This window comes from Natator depressus, chromosome 3 (genome assembly GCF_965152275.1).
Source record: "Natator depressus isolate rNatDep1 chromosome 3, rNatDep2.hap1, whole genome shotgun sequence".
Classification (NCBI taxonomy): domain Eukaryota; kingdom Metazoa; phylum Chordata; order Testudines; family Cheloniidae; genus Natator; species Natator depressus.
In genome coordinates, this window is record NC_134236.1 from 129408169 (window position 1) to 129430870 (window position 22702).

The 22702-nt window shown below is 42.1% G+C and overlaps 1 protein-coding gene across 2 annotated transcripts; it reads right to left on the reverse strand.

Moving 5' to 3' along the window:
- Window positions 1–7736: 7736 nt before the first annotated feature.
- On the reverse strand, window positions 7737–17920 carry DLL1 (delta like canonical Notch ligand 1). Of its 2 annotated transcripts, XM_074948799.1 has the most exons (11): window positions 16590–17920; window positions 15931–16245; window positions 15032–15092; window positions 14374–14631; window positions 11794–11854; window positions 11175–11305; window positions 10866–11035; window positions 10538–10754; window positions 8934–9726; window positions 8698–8812; window positions 7737–8284 (listed from the first exon to the last, which is right to left on the reverse strand). In XM_074948799.1, the coding sequence occupies exons 1-11, from the start codon at window positions 16647–16649 to the stop codon at window positions 8279–8281; spliced, it is 2187 nt and encodes a 728-aa protein (XP_074804900.1). In that variant the 5' UTR covers window positions 16650–17920; the 3' UTR covers window positions 7737–8278. The 2 variants fall into 2 exon arrangements, with proteins under 2 accessions (XP_074804900.1, XP_074804899.1); XM_074948798.1 differs by lacking the exon at window positions 7737–8284 and having other exon boundaries at window positions 8662–8812.
- Window positions 17921–22702: the final 4782 nt, after the last annotated feature.

Genomic DNA, 22702 nt, shown 5'->3' on the forward strand with positions numbered 1-22702 from the left:
AGTTGGATCACAACCAATATGTCATAATAGAACCTCTAAAGGAGGTGAGATGGAATACTGTTTCTTTAAAATCCAAAGAAACATGGTCATGTGCATAAGATCTGAGTTCAGAACATTTAGATTTTGCTAAAGTTTTGCTGCCCTGAACCCCAAATGTTAATTCGGCATAGCAATTTTGACTTAGAAATTCTAACTGATTTCTTCATTAAAAAACTAGTAAAACACATTCCCTGAATATCTGACAATGGAACATTACTGAAAACTTTTGATTCCCCCAACAGAAAACCTACTTAAAAAAAGAAGAGTCATGAATCAGTAACAGCTGCTCCCAGCACCTGTTATTTATTCCCGTCACTAACACTTCCTATAACATTTCTGAAAGAAATGGGTATCTTTCCCATATGAATGCACCAAGTTCTTTGGTACATCAATGGCATTTGGTGGTTAAATTTGATCTACAAGGTGCATTTACAGACTGCCACTTGATGGAATTTTGCAGTTATCTTGCAAATAAGATTCCTTCCCTCTCACCCCTGGATTATTTTTCTCTTAATCTAAAAACACCTTTAAAACAAGTAGACACCATACCTCTTGTTATATATGTATAATGTACCTATTTCTGAATGTGTACTTGCGACTAAGTCTTAAAGACATACACACTAATTGTATATAGAATATACATGAGTCTAAAAGGCCTTGCAATTTGTCAGATTAAAAGAAGGAGGGCAGTCCAGTGGTTAGAGAACTATCCTGGGACATTACTGGCTCTGCCACAGACCCAGTGTGGGACCATAAGTAATTCATTTAGGGCCAGATTTGTTTAATCTATTTATTTATTTAGGAAGTGTTAGCAGATCATTGCAACAGGGAGCATAAATTTATCTGAGCATGAGCTTTCGTGAGCTACAGCTCACTTCATCGGATGCATGCAGTGTTGCTTGTAGTAGAGTACATTAATATAATCCTCAGATCTCTCTATTTAACAGAGAGTCACCATATTGCAGAGGGAGCCTCTTTACACTACCCAGGATATGTTGAAAGGTTTTCAGGCACCTCACCTCTATGAGATAGCAGAGTGCTGTTATCTCCATTGTTCAGATAGGAATTTGAGGCACAGAGAGACTAAGGGACAGGTTTTTTTTAAAGAATGCAGAGAGTTGCCTAGTGAAATTTTCAAAAGTTCCTAGCATCTAAGGTTCTTCTGGAAATCTCACTAGGCACCTCTCTGTGCCTTTAGGCACAAAGGACCTTTAAAAATCTGGCCCTTAGTCTCACTATGCCTCAATTCCCTAACTGTAAAATGAAGATAATAACACTTTGCTACCTCACAGGGGATTTGTGAGGATAAATACATTAAAGATATTGAGGTGCTCAGATACTATAGTGATGGTGGCCATAAAATTACCTTAGAGAGATAGATATCACATGCTGATAAGTGTGCGGGAGAGGTTATATCCATGTGATAAATTGCAGGGCCATGAGCTAAATGTATAATGTGCGATTGATTGCCTCAGCAACACTAATTCATCACTCCCCACCCTGCCCCTTCTGAGAGATATTCTAATTTTCTAAACCTATTAGCAGCTTCTGATAACCACCAGCTTTTATATTCAGCCTGTCACAAAAATGTTTCATTCTTTTGTCCCAATGAGGAATTCCACCCCCTCCAAAATAATAATATAATAATAATGTTATTATGCTGGTCAGAGGCATAGGGAGCTAACATTCAGTCCTAGACCAGTGCTAGGTTTGAGGTCTGATAGCTTATCACCAGGATGGGTCAGAAATGGGAGCTTTATACCCTTAAGAAAGAGAGACTCACAGCTTTCAATGGGACACAAAGTATTTTCTTCTAGCCCCAGAAGGTCATGAGATATAAGACTTAAAAGCTGTGAGATAAAATCATAGAATCATAGAACTCGAAAGAACCTCGAGACGTCATCTAGTCCAGTCCCCTGCATTCATAGCAAGACTAAGTATTATCTAGACCATTCCTGACAGGTGTTTGTCTAACCTGCTCTTAATGTTCATGTCTAGAGAAACTATAGGTCATTTCTAGAGGTTTTTTTAATGTGCTTGTTATTTTGCCTTCCCTCTGACCCCTGTAGTGTTCAGTTCATGCTAACTACCTATATAACTCAAGGTTAAACAAAGTAATCTGAAAACCTGGGGAATACTTTAAAGTGATTGCCTATTGGAGATGGTCCTTGTTCAAGTTTCACTGTATATATATCATTTTTATATGTAAGCCTACATTTCAGAAACACATGAATCTGCTCAACTCTTAACAATCTTGTGTCTGTCATTTGGATTCATCCCAATTTGATTAAACAGATGCTGCCAACTTAAACATCGTATGTCGCAAACAAATATCTTTACATATATTACTAATGAAATGCTAGATTATTAAAAGTGAGAGAATTTTAAACAGTCAGTATCTTGTCATTATTTATGCACTTCATTTACTTTTTCCATTTCTCTGAGCTTGGATAATGAATCAAGTCTGTGTTTATTGTCAGTTTCACTTTCAGATCTGGAGTGGGTTTCAAACATTGCAAGGTAATGTTTGTTTATTTTAAAACAACTGTTTTCATTGATATTTTTTTAAGCTTGTGGAAACATTTCCTCTAGTCTTAGGTTTTATAAAAAACTTGTTTTTATAAAATATTTACCTCAGGCCAAATTTAAGAGGACATTGTGCCTTTAATATAGACAGTTAAACAATGCTATGTAGGGCATTTATCAGAAGGAAATGTCAGCAAAACTTGATAGTCTGGTAATTAGATAACCCAGATAAATCTGCTGAGTTCTGGATGCTCACAACTGCTAGCCTAGATAACACTTCCTGAAGAGAATTAGAAGGACCCTTACACAGCATGATACATTTGGTATAATTCAGGTTCCATTGCTTTTGCTTTCCTTGGAGAGGGAAGGGAAACTAAGATCCAGGCTAGCACAAGCATTCTGTGAAGTGTTTCCCTATTGCTTGCTGCTCTGAACAGAGCAGCTAATTTTCACTGACAACATCGGCTATCCACTTTTTTCAAAGAAGCTCAGAATCAGAACAGCAGCTGTGCCAAATTGTCACAGTTACTGGACAAGGAACAATTCCACAATCACTTTGATTTAAAATAAATTAAGGTAAAAGCAGTCTGTAACAAAAAGTCTGAGGGGATAACATCTGTCAGTCAGGTGACCTTTGTAAACAGATGTATTGTATATAGGAGCAATCTCTTAAAGGAGTCTCGAAAAGGAAAACATTGAAGTGAGAGCCAGGTTATTTTGTGATAAGTACCTTTAAGGCCTGATTCTCAGTTTGACTAAAGCCCCTCTACACAGTTCTGGCAAGAGTTTTAGTGTAAATGAGAATCAGGCCCTTTGACTTTCATGGTTGCTGAAGAAGACCTGAAGGGATTGTTAATAATAAAACATGGGCCTGGTTCAAGGGGTCTGATTCTCTATGGCCTTGGTAATCATTTATACCAGTGCAAAGTGGATATAAAACATTACCGGTTAGTTGCACCCATTTTGCACAAGTATAAATAGAGCTGGTCAAAACAAGGAACACATTTTTCTTGAAATTTGTGTGAAAAAATGTGTCCTTTTTTCATCCAAAAATTTTGAAACTGGAAATGTTTTGACCAATTTTAGGTGTAAATGATTGCACGAGGTGCAAGGTAAGGGAGAATCAGAAACAAGGACAACTCTGCTGCTAGGGAAGAATAAAAAAAATATGGCATTATTGGCCACAGTGTTTGGCTCAAATGGCAGCATATGCTGGAGGGTGGCCCTTGCCACTTGGGTTTGAGGAAATTGGCTAGAAAGTTGATATTAACAGTGCTCACTAAGCGTGACCTACGGGTAAAGTGGAGGCAATTCAGTATTGCCAGCTTTTGTGATTTCATCATGAGTCTCACAAGATTGGTGAGGGGCAGGGAAGGTTAATGTTTCATGATGACCTCCCTATTCCTGGCTTCAAAACTCATGAAATTTCTCTTATTCAAAATGGCCACCATCTCTCATTACTTTCAATATGTCTGAAACCAACCTTCCCTCAGCCAATATGATCATCATTCCCTACAAGCTTTGCATGTAGATCTGAGACTGCCCCTAGCAAAGAGGGTGCAAGTGGTTAGGAGATGATAATGAAAGCAGCCAGTGAGGATGCCCTCATTTTTGCAGATGCATTTCAGGTTGAACTTGGAACCTGAAATTCTCACATACAATGAAAGTAGGCAGCTTCCCCCAAAGGCTCAAAAAACAAAAGGCAATTTATTAGATAGATAGATAGATAGATAGATAGATAGATCAGTACAATTTGTACCAATATAACTGCTCCCACAGTAGGGGTTGTACCAGCATAACTATGTTAGTAAAAACTCACACCTCTAACTAACACTAATGCTGGTACAAATACTGCATAAACCGCACCTTCATGTAGACAATAACATGTGTTTTGCATAGCTCCTCCCAGTTGGCAGGATGATAAATACTATAGGCCTTGCCTACACTAGATTGTGTTTAAATTGTGCTAGTTAAAGCATTGTGACAATACAAGATTTGCTAATGCAGACAAACAATCAGTGGGATTGCCAGTGTCTTTCAGTTTAGAATTAATGTTTGTGTACTTTCCGAATCTTTTACTTTTTCTTTCACTTTTTGTCCCAAACCAAGATCAGTCTGTATCTCTGCCTGCAGGATGCATTCTAAATAGAATAACAGTATTCTTGGAGGGGAGTCTGCTATAATCACATTGTGCACTTATTTGACAGTATATTGTATGTATATCCTCTGCAGAATGATGTATGCTTCCATTTTGTCATGGAATGTTATTCCATCCAAGAACCATGAAGTGATTTGCAAAGGCAGGTTGTCATCTTGCAGATGGGCAAATTGAAATACAGGGCTCTTTTTATGTTCCCCCATACCATAGCATCAGAGCACCTCCCAAACATTCATACAACTATCCTCACAACACTACTATGAGGTAGGGAAGTATTATTATCCCCCGTTTTACTGAGGCAGAGCGAGATTAAGTGACACAGGTCCAAGGTCCCTCAGGAAGTCTGAGGGGAGAGCTGGAAATAGAATGCAGTTCTTCTGAATCCCACTGCAGTGCCTTAACCACACGACCATACTTCCCCTCCCAAGGTTACACATGAAGTCTGTGGTAGAGCCAAGAATAGAACCCCAGTTTCCTGACTCCCAGACCATCCTCCCTCCCTGTGTGCAACGTAAACACAATCCCTCTTTAAACAACTTTTAAAACTATTTTTTGCAATTAAAACTAGGACACACTCTCCATGCCCAAGACTTAATATATTTTCTATTGCTGTTGATGCTCACTGTTTACAGAATCTCTTAAACTAACAAGGTGGTGCATACTTCTCTGCTAATTATATCATATTGTGTCAGTGCCCTTCACTTTTGAACACTTTTGAACTTATTAGTACTAACCCTGTTAAATATGTAGGGAGGTGAGGCCCCTGAATATCACCATGTCTCATAAAGAAATTGCATCTAGAGTCACCCAAGCTGGTACATAAAGTAAAATATACCTTCCTGCACTAACTAATCCTTTAGGGGAAATTAATCCTGAGAGAGGGCAGTTAAACTTGCTTCCACTGATCTCTCCTTTCAGCTTTGTCACCTGGCGGGAGCAGCTTTATGTTGTTGTGGTCCATAGGCACCATGCAGATGGAGGCAGATCAGTTGATATGCTGATTAAGGAGGGTCTTGATTCTATGCCACATTAAAATCAATTTCTATCAATTTCAATGGGCATTGGATCAGGCCCTGAATTCCCAGCTGTTCTAGCTACATATCGTTCTTGAGCCTGTGTCTCTCACCTTGTAGGCAGAAGTGAGCCCTTTGAACCCCAAGTGGAGAGGAGGTTTCTCCCACTTTCTGGAAAAGGAGCTTTATGTTTTATCAATAGGGCACATAAAGATACATTAAAATAATTCTCATCAGCCTCCCTTTAAGGACGTATGGTTTATCACTCCACCAGCAATGATGGTAAGAAATGATGACACTTCTTTTTGTGAGCATTCATTAATTATTACTATTGGTATTAAGATAGCACCTAGAGGCCCCAACAGTTTGGGGCCCCTGCTCTCAGTGTGTTCGGTGCTAGACAAACCCACAGTGAGAGAGACAATTCCCATCCTAAAGATCTTAGGGTGGGAAGGGAAACAGAGGCACAGAGAGGTGAAGTGACTGGCCCAAGGTCTTACAGCAGGACAGCTGTGACTAGAACCCAGGTTTTCTAATTGCCAGTTCAGCGTCTGAGCCATGAGACTACACTGCCTCGAGCCAGCCTGTCTCCATATATTCAGTCAGTGGTGAGTCAAATTAATAACAGATTAATTTTGTCATTAGCAGAGTTCCATGTATGTTATTGCTTATGTAGAAGCCATGTTCCTCACTCTGACATTTGCAGACTGCTTTTCTGTTGTGGTATATTATTATCTCAGGAAAAACTCCAATGAAATGGATTATATGTGGGAATCAATCTACTTAAAGTTAAGTCAAAGAATCTCATTTAATGATAGGTTTGGAGAGGAGGCTTCATAATTTAGTGTTACAGATCACCACTTGCAATGATACTTTGACTATTTGTGTTCTGGACATGTTCTTATTTGCGGATAGGGCCTGATCCGATCCCATTGAAGTCAATGGGAGTATCTCCATTGTCTTCAGTGGACTTTGAATCAGGCCAGTAATGAGCAGCCACATTCTGTTATAAAAGACCGGAATGGAAATGGTTTCTTAGATTTTTCAAAAGTACATTGCAGCTTGTAGGCATGCCAGTTAGTACAAACTGTAACTCAGTTAAGATGCCTTGGCATTAAAGGCCAAATTCACCACTGGCACAATGTGGGTTTGACGCCACTGTGCTCAGATATCATGGTGATAGGTATAGTGCAAGTATTTTGAGACAATAATAGATTTGATAGATAGATATACATTAAAGTCATTGGCGTAGCAATCACGTATACCATCAATCGATTTAGTTTCATATGCCTAATAGAACTCCCTCTTCTTCTAAGATGGAAGTTTTGCTTTTATTCAGGTTTAATTTGGGAAGCTCACTTTTATGGCTACACATGAAGGATTTGGCCACAGATGCCCATTCTGGCATGCCTGGTACACCCAAAATTCCCATTGACTCCAAGGAGAATTTGGGGATGTAAGAAATGACAACCTGAGTCCTTAAAGGTTCCATGTATCAAACAGGAGGATGCTTGAATTGATCCTTCTAAGAGAATTACGCAGTATTTTTTTATATACACTACAAAATGACTGTACAGATATTACTCAGACTTTCCAGAGAAGTTCACTTTTGGGATAAGACAAGCATATGTTGTGTCAACCCCAAAGGTCAATCATTCAGAAAGTTAAGAGGGAATGAAAAGTGTAAGGAGGGATTTACATCAGAGAAGTTCTTTTCCATCCTTTCTTGCAACTTTGAGCCCTATCCCTGCTCCCCCTAATCGCCTACTGAAGTATGTCAGATTTTTGATTGGCCATTGATGGCAAAATTGGATCATATTGTTTTGGAGAGTAAAAATATCTTTTTCATTATCATTAATAATATTTATTTTGGAAAAATATTTTAAAAATGAATTTCTTCATTAACAAAACAGTAAAAAAAAACTCAAATAACATTTGCACAATATTCCATAAATACATTTATATACAAAAAAATATAGTCACATAGACCCGAAGTGCCTTTGTACATATTTACCAAAAAAATTAAATTATAAAAAAATGAACGTCACAAAATACTCAAGCTTTACAATTATCATGAAAATATTTTTACAGATTCAAAAAAATAACACACTTTTTTTCACCTAGTAAAAACACATTTTAGTATCAAAAAAGACATGAAAGGCAGTGTTTGTGTCTCTAATTCAAGAAAAGACTGGCTCGTAAGAATCCAGAATATACACTTCACGCAGTGCATGCTTCTTATGTAGTAATTAAGTCCCTTCATTTAAATATATATAGAAAAGCAACTGACCATAGTGCAATGATAAAATTCATAAAGGCAGTGCAACAGTTATTCTTGAACACAGATCCTTGCCTCGTGTCCATCTTGTTTTTTTTGCAGTCACTTTGCTAACTTCAGTAGAGAACCAGCTCAGCCTGAATTTAGTTTCTCAGCAGCAGTCAGTGAAGGAATCTATCTCCCTTTCCTCTTTCAGCAGCATTCATTGGGGCATATCTCCTTTGAAATTGTTTTGAACAACAACTTTGTCATATCACTTCCGTTTTACACCTGTAGAGAGTTGAGAGAAGCCAAGAACAGACAGAAGCAGAATTTAGTAAAACATGTAGAGGGTCTCAGTGATTAAGAGATGGACAGAGATCAAGGAGTCCATCGGTGTGCTAGGGCAGAAATAAGGAATAACGCATAAATTAAAATGATACTACAGCTGTGTCCCAATCCTGCCAGCTCTCTGTGTGTGGAACTCCCATTGAAGCGAATCATTTGCAGGATTGGGCTTTATCTCAAAAAAAGCTATCAGTTTTACAACCTCCACATGAAAATAAACCCACAGGGCCAGATCTCAGCGAGTGTAAACTGGTATAGCTCCATGAAAGGCAGCGGAGCTGTGCTGATCTACACTAGCTCAAGATCTGGCTCAATTATTTTTATTTTCTTTTACAACCATTAGGCACTGTACTAACCTCAGTTGCTATAATGCATTCATCTTTCTCTTCTGATATGACATACACCGACTGGTACTTTGTGTCCTTTGAAGTGGAATACACTGATTCTGGTCGTTTTCTTTCAGAAGTATCACTATTGAAGATAAAACCAACAAAAACAAAAACAAATCAGATGGCTGATACTAGTACCAACAAGGAAACATATACATCCTTTACAGTAAACTGTTCCCCCAGAGCTATTATCTGAACCGTACCTCTTTAGTGGTACTGCACTTTTCTCCTCTGCCTCTGAATTGTATGTTTCACACTTGGCTTCGCATTTGCTGTGTTCCTCTTTAACAGAGTCCTCATTCTTAAGTTCATGCACCAAATTGTAATCCACTGATGGGTATCTAACTTTGTAGCCATTTTTATCAGAGTTATCACTGTGAAAGTCTACTTTCTTATTTGTGTTTTTAATCTGAGTGGCACCAATGACACTTATTGAAATGTCCTTTTCGCGTTGGCAGTTGGCCAAGTTGTTCATGGTCTCTGTTTCACTCCTGCATGCATCAGGCTGATGGTGCCTCTTTTGCATTTTGAGTCTGACACAGACAACAACAGCAGCGCACCCCAGCAATAGCATCAGGACCAGAATAATCCCAGCACATACTGCAATCCAAGGAAACTGTGCATTCTGACCTTCGGTGTACTTCTCAGTGAAGTCAACAATTACAGGTCCCTGAGACTGTTCAGGGAGCAAAAACTGGCAGTTGAGTCCACCATATCCCCGAGCACACTCACACACATAACGGTTGTTTCTTTCATGGCAAGTAGCCCCATTGTGACAAGGGTTGTGTTCACATTTGCTGACTGGAGCACTACAGTTCTTTCCATTGTATCCTGGGGGGCAGGTGCAAGAAAAGTCATTAATTCCATCTTGGCAGGTTCCACCATTCAAACAAGGAAAGGAGGCACAGTCATCCACGTTATCATCACAGTGTCTTCCAGTAAAACCAGCCTGACATTGGCATATGTAGGAATTTCCAAGATCAACACACTGGGCTCCTGCAATATTAAATATGACAAATAATAGGTAAGTGTTTTTATAATATCAAGTAACAACTCTTCAGCTTCACAGTGTACTTAAAATGATGAAAATCAAGGCCAAGACTTTCAAAAACTGGATGCCTAGATACAAATATGGAATTAGGATCCCATTTCTGAAAATCCTAGCTCACTCTTAAAGTTTTTATCTCTGTTACCAGTAGCAAAACTTTCATTACTTTTCTAAACCTTATTTACTTTTCACCACTTATTCTGTTTACTTTTTTGTGTTTTACTCAGCTTCATTGGTGAAACTAGACTGAATCAATTTCACACCTTTTTTTTTACACATTGGCACAATGTTGTGGAGTTTGGATTGCAACCAGCGTGGAGGAATGTTTTTAAAAACACTTTTTTTAAATGAAGACAGCTTTACTACTACTAAATAATAAAAAATATTTAGCATTTTGTTGGCATATTTCATCCATAGAGCTCAAAGCAATTTTACAAAGGCATTTTTAAAGGACTGCTATCCCCATTTTACAAATGTGGAACTTGAGGCACAAGGAGGCCAAATGCCAGACCCAAGGTCACATTGAAAGACAATACTATTGATATTGTGGAGCCATATCATGCCATCACCTTTTAAGCAGAACTCCTCAGTTTAGTCAATGGGGGAGTTCTAGATAAAAACTAATGACACAACTCGGCAGGGAGTTCTGATTAAAAATAATGGATTGACCTGGCCTATGCTTTGTAATTTTATTTTATACAAACCCTCAACTACATGACAATGTCCCTTTAAGAGACAAAGGTATATAGTTTGCCTTACCGTTAGCACAAGGACTGGAGCTGCAATAATCAATTTTCTTTTCACAGTTAAACCCAGAGTAACCCAACGGGCAACGACAGCTGTATCCACCATCAGGGTTGTCTGTGCATCGCCCTCCGTTGAAGCATGGGCCATCAGCGCAAGTCATAGCACTCAGCTCACAGTTTTTACCATAGAAGCCAGGTGGACAGGTACAGGAATAGCTGTTTTCAAGATCCTGTCGAAAAGAAAAGATTTATTCAACTTAAATAATTTAAAAATCAAAATGACTGTAAAACTGTCTTTAGTTGATCAGATTTTTAAAATGTCATTAACTCCTTTAACTTACAGTGCAGCTTCCACCATTCTTGCAGGGGTTGGCATCACATTCATTGATTTCAATCTCACAGTTGGAACCAGTGTACCCAGGACGGCAAGAACAAGTGTAGCTGCCCTGGCCAGTATTGGTGCAAGTGGCACCATTCTTGCAAGGCTTATGATGGGTACAGTAATTAAGATCTGAAAAAGATTTAAAAGGAGAGACAGATCCATAAAGATATGTGCTAGTTTGCAATTGTTGCATGGCTTGAATGGGGGGTACTCTAGAAAATGGTGTTATTTTCTAAAAGACAATCATAAGCAATGATAGACAACTTACCTTGGTTACAGAAAAGGCCACCCCAGCCTTCCTGACAGTTGCATTGCCATGGTTGTTGACAGGTACCATGAAGGCAGCCTGGGTATCGGATGCACTCATCACAATAACGCCCTTGCCACCCAACCCTACATCTGAAAAACAAACAAAGGATTGTAAGATTTGTACTTCCAACAATTAGAAATCCTATCTCAAACTCTGCAAACACACTGAAGCAAAAACCAGGAATCAAGTTTCCTAAAAAGCCTTCCGTGATCCTTCATGTGGGAAAGTCACTGAGTCTAACTGTAGCATCAGCTTTCATCAGTCCCAGCTACCTCTTTCATTGCCTTAAACAGAGCTATTGTTCTAGGTACTTATTTTGTTTACTATCATAACAAACCGCTAACCTTCCATATACTACTGAAAACTCATTAAGTTAATATTAATGACACTGATGTTTGACTTCTAGATTAATACTTTTGATCTGGTATTATCTGGATTTCTCAGGTTACCATCTCCTATGAGGAAAAACACTTAAACTAATCCTCAAATGACAAATGTTTTATCTAAGTCTAGAGCATCAATTTGACATTACGGACCAAAAAGAAAAAAAAAATAGGAAAAACCTCTGAAAACTTACTTGCATTCTCCAGGTTTGTCACAAAACCCATGTTGTTCATCACATCCAGGCAAGCAAATTGCTGCAGATAAATAAAAGATACAGATACATAAGCTCCTGGGTCAAATACATCCCTTCTGAAAATACAGTTTTGAAGTGTCTTCTGGGTTGGGACAAACCCTCTTTCACTAGTTCAGTCAGTTAATAGCAGCTGAGTTAATCTCTGAAGGCTGGTGGAGTATTGATCTTGCTTAGTAACTGGGTATTTTACTTATCACTAGGGATGAGCATTCTTCTTAATACAGTTGCACACAGACAAAAGAGGACTCACAATTGCTCCCTTCCCTACAGCCCCTCACCCCCCTTTCCTTCCCAGTGAGGGTCAGAAGTCCTTTTTTCCAATTCTATGCACACAGCTCCACCTCTTAATATCCCCAGAAAGTGTGTGTGTAGATAAGAGTGGACAGCTGGTGTGCAGGGTGCCAGTGCAGGACAGCTGCTCTATTGTCTATTCTCTCCCAGCAGCTGCCCCACTGCAACAATACCCCCAACCCCTTGCAGCCAATTGGGGCTAAGACATGCTTCCCCAGCAGCCTATCCCTGCCCAGATCTAATCTATGGCACGCGCGTGATTTCTCTGCAAAAACTTTTTTTCTTATTCAAATAAATAAGTCTAAAGTTCTTCCTCCCCCCTGCAAAAAAAGGGGGCGGGTGGGCACAAACATAGTAAAGAGGTAAGCGGGCCAGAAGGAGGGAGGGTGGGGAAAAAAGAGACTTCTGCTCATTATTTCGCCTGGTTATGGAACTCATTAAGCAGGCACTGCAAAGTTTTAATTCAACAAAGCTAGCTGGAGACAATGACATGCGAAAGAAAGAAAGAAAGAAAGAAAGAAAGAAAGAAAGAAAGAAAGAAAGAAAGAAAGAAAGTGCTGATAATCAGATTGTCTCACAACTGGAATGAAAGGAGATGAGAAAGGGTATAAGGGAAGCAATCTGGAGCCTGGAAACCTCGCTTGCTAACCAGAAAACATTCTTTTGCATAAGCACACACAGCCTACTGCCTAATAAACATATTATTTCATATATTTTAGCTGATTTTTCATAAGACTCAAAGTACACTATACTGCATGCACACACAACGATTCAGAAAAGAGGAGAAATATTTTGCTTGGTTACTGAAGAAGCAGCAATATACAAATATCAAAAGGTGCTGACATCCCTAAACAGTTCATCAAAGAAATGTTTCCTCTCCCTCCACCCCCTAACATGTCTGCAATAGAAACCTTTAATCCAGGGGCACTACAACCATTTAAAGCCTTCACAGGGGAAATTCAAGCCCCCAGTTTACTATGCAAAATTGTGTCACATAGGGCTGTAATCACCTTACTAGTCCCTAACAATAAGAATAAACTGGGGCTGTTTAATATCAGTCCGTCTGAATTCACAATTTAGCTCATTTGTTTTTACAAGGCAAACAGATAGGCTGCCTTGCACACTACAACATTCAAATTGTTTTCTTCCTGTTACTCATCTTGATTTGTGAGGTTTGGAGGGGGATATTCAGATGGTGAGTTATCTGCCAATATATTATTATAGACATACACACAAATTAGAATATTAGTATATACTAGAGTGTATAGTAGAGTTGGGGGTGCACTAAATTAATCTTCAATTTATCTGATTTCTTTGACCACCTCAGCTGCAATCTGCTCCATCTCTGCCAGGACTATGTCTAACATTCCAAACCTGCCAGCAGGGTCAAGCTCAGCCCTCATGTAAAGCTTACAGTCCTTCATGTAATACAAAACAAAACCACAGCCTGCCTCCATAATGTTTCCTAGTTTCCCACAAATGTGTTTTTTTCTCCTCACAGATTACACTGATCTGGGATACAGGGAGGGCAATGTTCAGACCTCAACCAGTGTCAGATTTAGGATCCAGTATCTCATGATCTTCCAGGATTAGAAATATGTTCTTTATATCACTAAAGAGTATCTTGGACTCCTCCTTTCCAATGGGTGACACCACTTGTTTCAAGCCCTGTTAGGTTACAAGATTGCAAGATATCAAACCGTACAATCTTGATTTTATGATTGATGGATAAGCTATTTCAGCATTGTAGAAGTTCTATTAGTTATAATTCCTCTTTCTAAGGCCTGTACCTCTTGACTCATGGCGTGAAGATACCCTGACTTCCTGGTAGAAGGATACCATAAATAGCCCCTGTATGTTTTCTTTTAAACTTCCTAAAACATTTCTAGAATAATTTTTCTATATAATTTTTGGTGTAAACAAAATATGTGATGGTATAATATGGCATCAAGATGTCATTGGTGTAAGATTGGATTATTTCCGGTAACTCACTTATGGTTTTGGTACTTCTGAGTAATGAGGTCATCCCATGGTTCATGCCAATAAAACCTTTACACAGCAGCACCATACCATCATATATTCCTTCTACCTTGGTTTTTATTCTCATCTGGGACCTGAACCAATGCACAGTGAAATCAATGGAATGTCTTCCATTGACTTCAGTGGCCATCATAATGCATGTGACTGTAGCCAGGAGAGATTCAATAGTCTTTCTTTGTGGACACTCACGTTCGGTGCAGTACTGGCCCTTCCAGCCTGGGTTGCAGACCTTCTCTCCACGCTCTCCGCAAGTGAAGTGGCCAAAGGCATCATCCCTGGGCCGGCAGAAGACAGAGCATCCCTCTCCATAGTAGTGTTCATCACACACAAAGCGGTAGGAGTATTTGAGGTCAGTGCGGCCACTGCTGTGCAGGTCCTGGGACCACTCCTCCCCCACTGTCAGATGCCTCTGTGTGGCCAGCCGACTGATAAGGCGCTCTGGGTTCTCTGAAAGGAGAGGGAAGGAAGAAATGCAATTAACTAACTGTGAGTCATGAGGGTGCAATGGGAATAAATGCAATAGATTACCTAGAGGAGTTCACAGGAGGGGAGAATTGTAAGTGCAGAAATGTTAAAGCCATGGGCTGACAGGGCTCTCTTTCTTATAACACTTATGAAGAACAGTAGAGTGAGAAAGGGCAGGGAGTGGCTACATTAATTGAGAAATTGTTTCAGAGTAGCAGCCGTGTTAGTCTGTATTCACAAAAAGAAAAGGAGTACTTTTTAGTCTCTAAGGTGCCACAAGTACTCCTTTTCTTTTTATTAATTGAGAGAGTAAGGAAAGTGAGCCTGAGAAGTAGCAGGTTTGGATTTAATCCTGGGAAAGGATTTGCACCAGGGTATTTACCTGGGTTGAGGTCATCGGGAGAATCTGTATGAAGAGCTTCAATGATGAGAGAGAAAGTGCCCTGGAAAATTAAAATAAAAAAAATGCACACAAAATGAGAATCAAACTCTAAAGTCAGCAAAAAATGTGATCACAGGCAGCAAAGCAGCACCAGGAATATACGTGCCCAGTCAATGCAACCCTCTAACCCCTCACTTCAGCCTGTTTTCACTTTTCTCAAGGGATTGGAAGAGTTTTTGAAGAGTTGTTTCCTGGCCTGTTTTTTCAGCCTGTTAGTACAGGATATGGTGTAAAAAAGGGGAGAGTCAGGGTAGGATGTGAGGGCAGTTGCCATTAATCTTCACACTTCATTTCCCCAGTTTCACACATTGGGAGGATGGCTGGAAGGTCCTTTGGGAATTTCACGCAGGGCTGACGGTTTCTACAGCCCGCTCCGGGCACAGAAGCGGGCAATCGGGCAGGGAGGGGGGAGAATCAGGACTTCCCCCACACTGCGGGAACCATAGGTGTGTTGGCAAGAGACGGGAGCGGGGGAACCGCACAAAATCAAACACACTCTACCGCTCCCACCGCCGTCCATGCATCTGCCCGGCTCACCGCTTCCACAGCGAGACACAAGCCCGCAGCAGCACGAGCCTCCCTCCGACCCGCCGTCCAGAGGCAGTCAGTACATGCTGCCCCCGCCCCAGCCCGCTGCCTGCGCTCCGAGCACCCCGCCCCTGAGCCCACCCCCCCCCCCCCCCCCAGTGCTGCTGTGGCGCACCCAGGCCAGCCCGTCCTTTGGCCACAGACCCTTAGCCGCGCCGCCCCCCCCCCCGCCACGCGCGCGCTGCTCCGCGCTCCCCGGGTCCCTGGCGCGTGGCGGGGCCGGCGCGGGAGCCGCCCGCGGTGGAACTTACTGGCCAGGTGAAGCCGAAGGGGAAGCGGATGGGGTTGCTGAAGGCGGGCTCGGCGCCGCCGGCGCTGTCGGGCACGCTGAAGGAGTTGGCTCCCAGCACCGGGGTGATGGCGCTGCCGTAGGTGCAGGGCGGCTCGGGGGAGACGCTGGCCTGATAGTGCTTGAGGCACACGCGGAAGAAGGTCTTGCAGTCGCACTGCTGCAGCCCGGCGCCGGGGCCGCCGCTCCCCCCGCCGCAGCAGTTGCGGTTCCCCAGCAGCCCCTTCTTATTGACAAACTCCTGCAGCTTCAGCTCGAAGACCCCGGAGCACCGCACCTGCGGGGGACAAGGAGCCATTCAAAAGGCGCCCGCCAACCCGGGGGAGGCGGGGGGGGCAAAGCGGGTGCAGCAGCTGCCCTGCTGGGCCAAGCCCGGAGACCCCACACGCTCCGGCTCAGCTCCCCTAGGAGCCACGCGCCCAGAGCCAGGGCCAGCTGCCCCCGGGGCTGGAGGACAAGCCTCCGCCAGAGAGGAGGCTCAACAGTTTGCCAGTCTTTGCAGCATCCCTCCCAGCGTTTCCCTTTGCAACAGAGCCCCCCCCCCCCCCCAGGCTAGCTTGGCAGTTGTTATTAGCAGTTGCACGGAACAGCGCCTGGAATACAGACCCCAGATCCACTTACCTGGCAATGGCAAAGCAGCACAGAGAGGATGGCAAGGGCCAGCATGGACTGACCTCCCATTTTGAAGAGTAGGGTTTCTTTTCTTCTTGCCACTTTTTTCCTTTCTTTCACAGGCAAAAAAAAAAAAAGTGTCTCTCAAGAAGCCTGGGCAGGAGAAGCCTCTTCTCCTAGTGGAGTTAGTGTTAAAGTTTACCTCTTTCAAGAGTCTCTCTCTCTCTCTCTTTTCTGGTGCTGCTTTTAGGGACGCCCTTCGGGGGACTGACAGCTGTTCTGGGTGGCAAAAAAGGGGACAGACTGTTTTTCAGACTGATATTCTAACCAACTTTTTTCTCCCTGTCTCTTCCAATCCACGATTTTTCTCCTTTCGCCTAAAGCTTCTTCCCCCAGCAGCCAAAACGGAAAAAAAAAAAAAGCCACTTAATTCCCAACAGAGGCAGAGAAAAGGCTTCCCGTGGAAGATTAAAAATCAGCGATCTGGAAATCCCTGTAGACTAGGAGGAGGAAGCGATAATTCCCGTTGCCTTCGAATGAGCAGAGCGAGAGAGGGGGTTTGTGTGTTATCTGCGTGTGTGGAGCTGGCCCCTCGCAGATCAGGGGCTGGGAAGTGTCAAACAGCAGCAGCAATTTGCAGATCACGTTGGACTCTTATCCCCTTCTCGCAAGATGCAAAGATCGGTCTCGTTATTTCTTGTGGTCTTTTTTTTTAAGGAATCCAAGCCAAAAATAATAATAATAATAATAGTAATAAACAGATAATGTCTTAGTGGAAGCGAACTGAGCGCGCCCGTGTGTGCTCCTGGGTCTCTCCTTGCGCGTGTATGATCTTTGCTGTGCCTCTCTCCGATTGTAAAGCACTATGGATCTGCCTCTCATCAGGCGCCTGCCTCCCTTATATCCCGCCGGCCGCCTGCATGGCTAATGAGATGCAAATGAGCAGCCCCCCAATCTGGCTAGAGCTGTCACAAAGGAGCCACTTTTCCAAACCCTCCTCTCAATGGATCGCCAAATGGTCAGTGAGCTGTAAAATGTGCAATCCTCCTCCTCCTCCTCTACCCCTTTCCCCTCCTGCTCTCACCAAACGCGCTCATTTACATTCCTGCAAATTTGGTAACCGCAAGAATCCCCCTTCTGCTCTGGGGAGATGGTAACACCCTCTCGCAACATGCACAGAAAGAGAGAGAGCAACACACCCCAGCAAGAAAACGAGCTCCAAGCACTGAGATCTATAATTACCTCTTGAAATGTGTAAAGCACCACTCTGCCCCCCAAAAGTAAGTTGTTGGTGATAATGTACATTTCCAGGGATATCCTTTAGCTTAAAGGGGGAAGAGGGGGTAGCTTGACACACACGAGAAATCTGATCCCTTTAAATTCACACCATCTTCCCCATGGATCATTTATTTAAAAAAAAAAAAAAAAGCTCACGAATATATTTGTGGGACCAGAGAGGGGCTTTGATGTTCTCCTTCCGGTTTCTTAAAACCAGGCTACATTCGGGGAATATGTTAAAGGTGCTAAAATAATCCTACCGGAGCAGGGGGAGAGAATCTGGCGTTTCAGAGTTGGCAAACTGCAAGGGGCAGGATGCTTACGGACTGATCATTATTCTGGATACACGACAGAGATTTCGTAGCGAAGAAAAACTGGAAGAGCCATGCGTTAAGTTTCAGGGGGTGGGGAGACATTTGGGCTTTTTAAAAAAATATGTATCTCCTCGCTGAGAACGGTTTGCGAACTGCTGAAGGAAGCAGTTAGCAAAGCCCATTTGAGTCCCATATCCTTATATTATTATGATCAGCCTCCTCATCAGCCTCTCTCCCTTTTTTCCCCCCTCCTTCAGCTTAGTAAAAAGTGAGTTTGGTGTGTGTCGTTCGCGTGGCTGTCATTAAGGCCGTTTGTTATTGTGTGAGGGCTGAATCAGTTGGCTCTTTGTGCTCTCAGCTGTATGGTAATGTAGACAGCACCTGCTCGCTGCACAATGCAAGGGAGAGAAAGAGCTCCCCTCGGCGCACGCTACTGCCTCTACAACAATGTCCGCACATTTTTTAAAAAGAAATCCCATCCAGCACCGCCCCCCCCCATTCAAAAAAACAACAACTTTACACCAACAGCCAACTCCTTGTTTTTTTACACATCCATCGGACACTAGAACTTTTGTTTCGATTTTAAAAACACGGCCAGGAGTTTACTGGGGGTCGAAGGGCCTCTCACTGCGAAATTTCTTAATTATGGCTGAAAGTGGAAGATAAAAAGTTTGCAGGCGACTTTGGGATATAACTTGGAGATGGGTTTTCACTTTGTTTTGGGCCCTTTTCAAGCACCTAGATAGGCGCAGGCGGATTTATTAGGATGCAAGGTGTAACTGTCTGTGTAAATGCCATTTTAATTGTAACACAGCATTTCAGCGCAGATTAAGCTTGTGTGCAAAAGAGAGGATTTGGCTACAATAACCTCACTGTAGGTATGCCGTGCTAAAAGCCTTATTATGGCTACTTTATTGGGTTGAAACGTGCATTTGCATGGCAAAATGTGACTTCCATTGAAGCAGATGTCTTGATCACAAATTATCTTACAATGCACTGGAAAAAAATTCTCAAACACTTCTTAAAGCAAAATCACTGGTTAATACCAATTAAAAGAAAATCACTGATGAGTCCATTCAGCCTAGCACATCCTAGCTATGACACGACTGTAACTGTATCCTTCCCAGTGCAGCATAGCCTTTTTTCCTCTGCTGGCACCAAAACTTTCCAAGTATCTGTGTCGTTTAAACAAGTATCAAAATATTCGCACCCTTTCACCTTTTAAATCTCCTTTGTTTAAATATAACTTTGGTCAAACGTATCATTTTTACCCAAATATTCCCTCCCCCCCTCCCGATTATAAAATCTTATGTGCACAGGAATGTTTGCTTTTAAACTACAGGTACTTCTGGGATAATCAGTTTTAAAGGTAGGGTCTCATCCTGCAGTCTCCCATTAACATCCGTGGGAATTTTGCCTGAGTAAAGACGGCCGGATCGGGCCCATTAAGCATGTTCATGCCTAAAGACTAAAAATCCACCTACACTTTCACCTCCTTTAAGTAAGGAACATGTGGCTATCTTAACAGAGGATATCGGAGAGCAGCGCTAGATTTAACTTGTAAATTACTCTTGCCACCTAGCGTCAACATATTTTTAATGACTTGCCACTGCTTCTGAAACTTTACTGCAGCCTCTTTTCCCTCGGAAAGCAAATCTGGTTTATACAGGTTTTCTGGGCACGTGGGAGGGGAAAATATGTTTAAAGTTGGGGTCGTCTGTAGACTGAGGTTAGAAGTGATATATCACCACAAATCTTTTAATCTGGGAGAGATAGAAAGTTCTTTCATTTGCATCGCTGTTTAAAAAACTGTAAATAAAAAGTTACACGCGCAAGGGCTTAAACCTACAAAAAAAAAAAAAACTTGCCCCAAATCTTTAACATCACCCTTCAGTATCAAGTATTTGTTAAATTGACGTGGCACAGATTTCTCGATTACTGCTGCAAAGCGTAACTGAAAGGCGTCGTAAAATCCATCAGAATCCTGACCAATGCACTTATTCTTTTCCAACTTAATTTATGCCACGCGATTCTGTGTTGGGGAAATCAAGCAGAAAGCTCCTTTTTTGCTTTTTTCCCCCCTCTCCCTCTCTCTTTCAGATGCTGGGCTAACGGGGAGACTGTTTAACTTAAGTGTTTCTATAGGAGGCTGTTGTAGTTTAACTCCTGCCCACCAGTAGCTGGGACGAACAAAGGAGGGACTCGAGGTCTAGCTATTCATCCTTTCTCTGCACTTTAATTTTCATTGATTTTAAAGACAAGGGGAGCCCTTAGGGATTCGAGCTGAAGGGGGATGACACGCCTTTAGACGCGATCAACCCCCTAGCCAGCCATCTGCTCCTAACCAAATGGCGTTTTTTCACTCCTAACTGCATGTCTCTATACTCCTCTCACACTTACATACCCGAACCAGAGCCCCCCAAATGCAGAGGCAGCTTACGTTGAAGTATGTTAAGCAGACTATCGGTGGCATGGCCACAGCAGCCAAAGTCCTGAGGTTGGAGGGAGGTAATAAATCCTCACCTTTCTCGTTAAGAAAATGCTGAAACCCGCTTTTAAATACTTTTTGATAACTCAGCAAATATACAGTACAAAGTCAGGCTCATTAAGGAGCGGAAGACAGCCGAGACACTGGCAATGGGGATGGAAGGAAAAATTTCCCTGAGAACAGGATTTTGGTAATTCAAGAGAATCACGTGTAGGCACCTTGCTTTTTCGAAAAAACGACGTGTTAGAAATCGAGTTCAATAAGGGAGAGAACAGAATGCATTTACGCGGTCTAAACATGTAGGACTAAAAGGTTGAGCCTTATCGTTAAACAATTCTCTAGAGCGGAGATCTTGCACTGTCTCAGGCGGACTGAATACTGTATATTTTAATTTATAGCATCCTGTAATGCCAGGCTCCCTCTTCCCTTGCAAGAATTACAGCCCAACCACAGAACAACAAAGCTGAAAACTTCCAATCAGTCAAATCATCTTTTATTTATAACCACGCCAGATTATAGATATAGTCATTGCATGATGTCTATTAATTAGGGTTAGTAACACGCATCAGTTTCTACAGGATACTGCTTATTCACCCTCTACTGGCTTGTATTTTTCTAGAAATGTATAAAGCATAGCCATATGGTGCATGTCGACAGATGCATGCATACGTGTATGTGTGTAGTTATGTGAAGCTGATTGGGTATAATATTTTAATTGGGTATATATTATTTACCTAAGTGTGTGTCACTGATATGTATACTATATATCCGCTGCCATGCTAATACACAGAAATATTTAACATGCAAGTATATTTATAATGCATCTGAAGCTCTAGAATGGTTAGGTGCGGTGAAGCAGATGATTGTATTCATACTTTATGGCAAGTGAATGTGATTGGAAATAGTCCCACATAAACCACTGGCCTCAAAGTAGTTCGATAGTGCCTTTTCTGATACGGTAATCAGGACGTGATGAGTATTATATCTATCCTTCTACTGTACACTTTTCTGATCTGGAAAACTTAAACTCAGCCGCCTCCTCACTAGGAAGTGGCAGACCAAGCGCTGGTGTGGGAAAAGATTGTTTTCCCCCTGAGTGTTACGCAATGTAAGCTTTTCCTGTAACCCAGTCCTGTATAAAAAATAGGGCGGGCGGTGAGAGGGGAGGCGAAGAAGGGAATGTATTACAATAAAGCAATTATGGGGGTAATATGATTGCTCTGTATTTTCTGATGGATATTCGCATGTTTTTATGTGTGAGGGGGATTAAGAAGTTTAGCATGAAGGTTTGTAGAAAGTTGCAAAGGCATGTGCTGATTAGAATAAGAAAGGGCAGTCGCGTGGCTCAGCTGGCACACAGAGAGGCCAGATGATAGATAAGCAGCTCGGTGGCTTCTCCCCCTCCTCCCCCATCCCCCTTTTTCAAATCGCAAATCATCTGCTCTAGCCCTACCCTAGCCCCTCATTTTCATAACAAAGGTTGTGTGTTTACCTGTGATCCTAGAACCGACGGGGCATTCCTTTGTCTCCAGATCAGATTACTGCAGCCAGCTGCTCTTCAGCCCTTTCCTGTGAAAATCTGAAAGTGGCCCCTACATATGTTTTACTGACTGAACATGGGGGAAAACCTTTTCCCTTTGCTCTGGCTGTTTGTTTGGTTGTTGGCTTGCGTCCGACTCTATTTTGGCTGTGGGAAACTGTGATGAGGAAAGTTGGTGACTCTTCTTTGTGTGTGTGTGTGTGCGTGCGTGCTGTTGCTGTTATTTCAAAATGGCAAGGATTATTGGTTGAATATTCTTGCAAGGGTTGAGGTCAGTCGCGTGCCGATGTCTGCCACGGGAACATCTGCCCGTTCCTTAGGGCAAATTTAGCAAATGTGGTGTGCTCAGGATTACACATACCTCCGGGCCATAGAAGGAACAAAACCAAACACACACAAAAAGGCACGACAATGGAGTGGCCCATCTCCCCCACCAACAGATTGCCATCGATCCCCAAAAAAGAGAAACCAGTGTGACCTGCTCCGACCATCTAACTCTCTC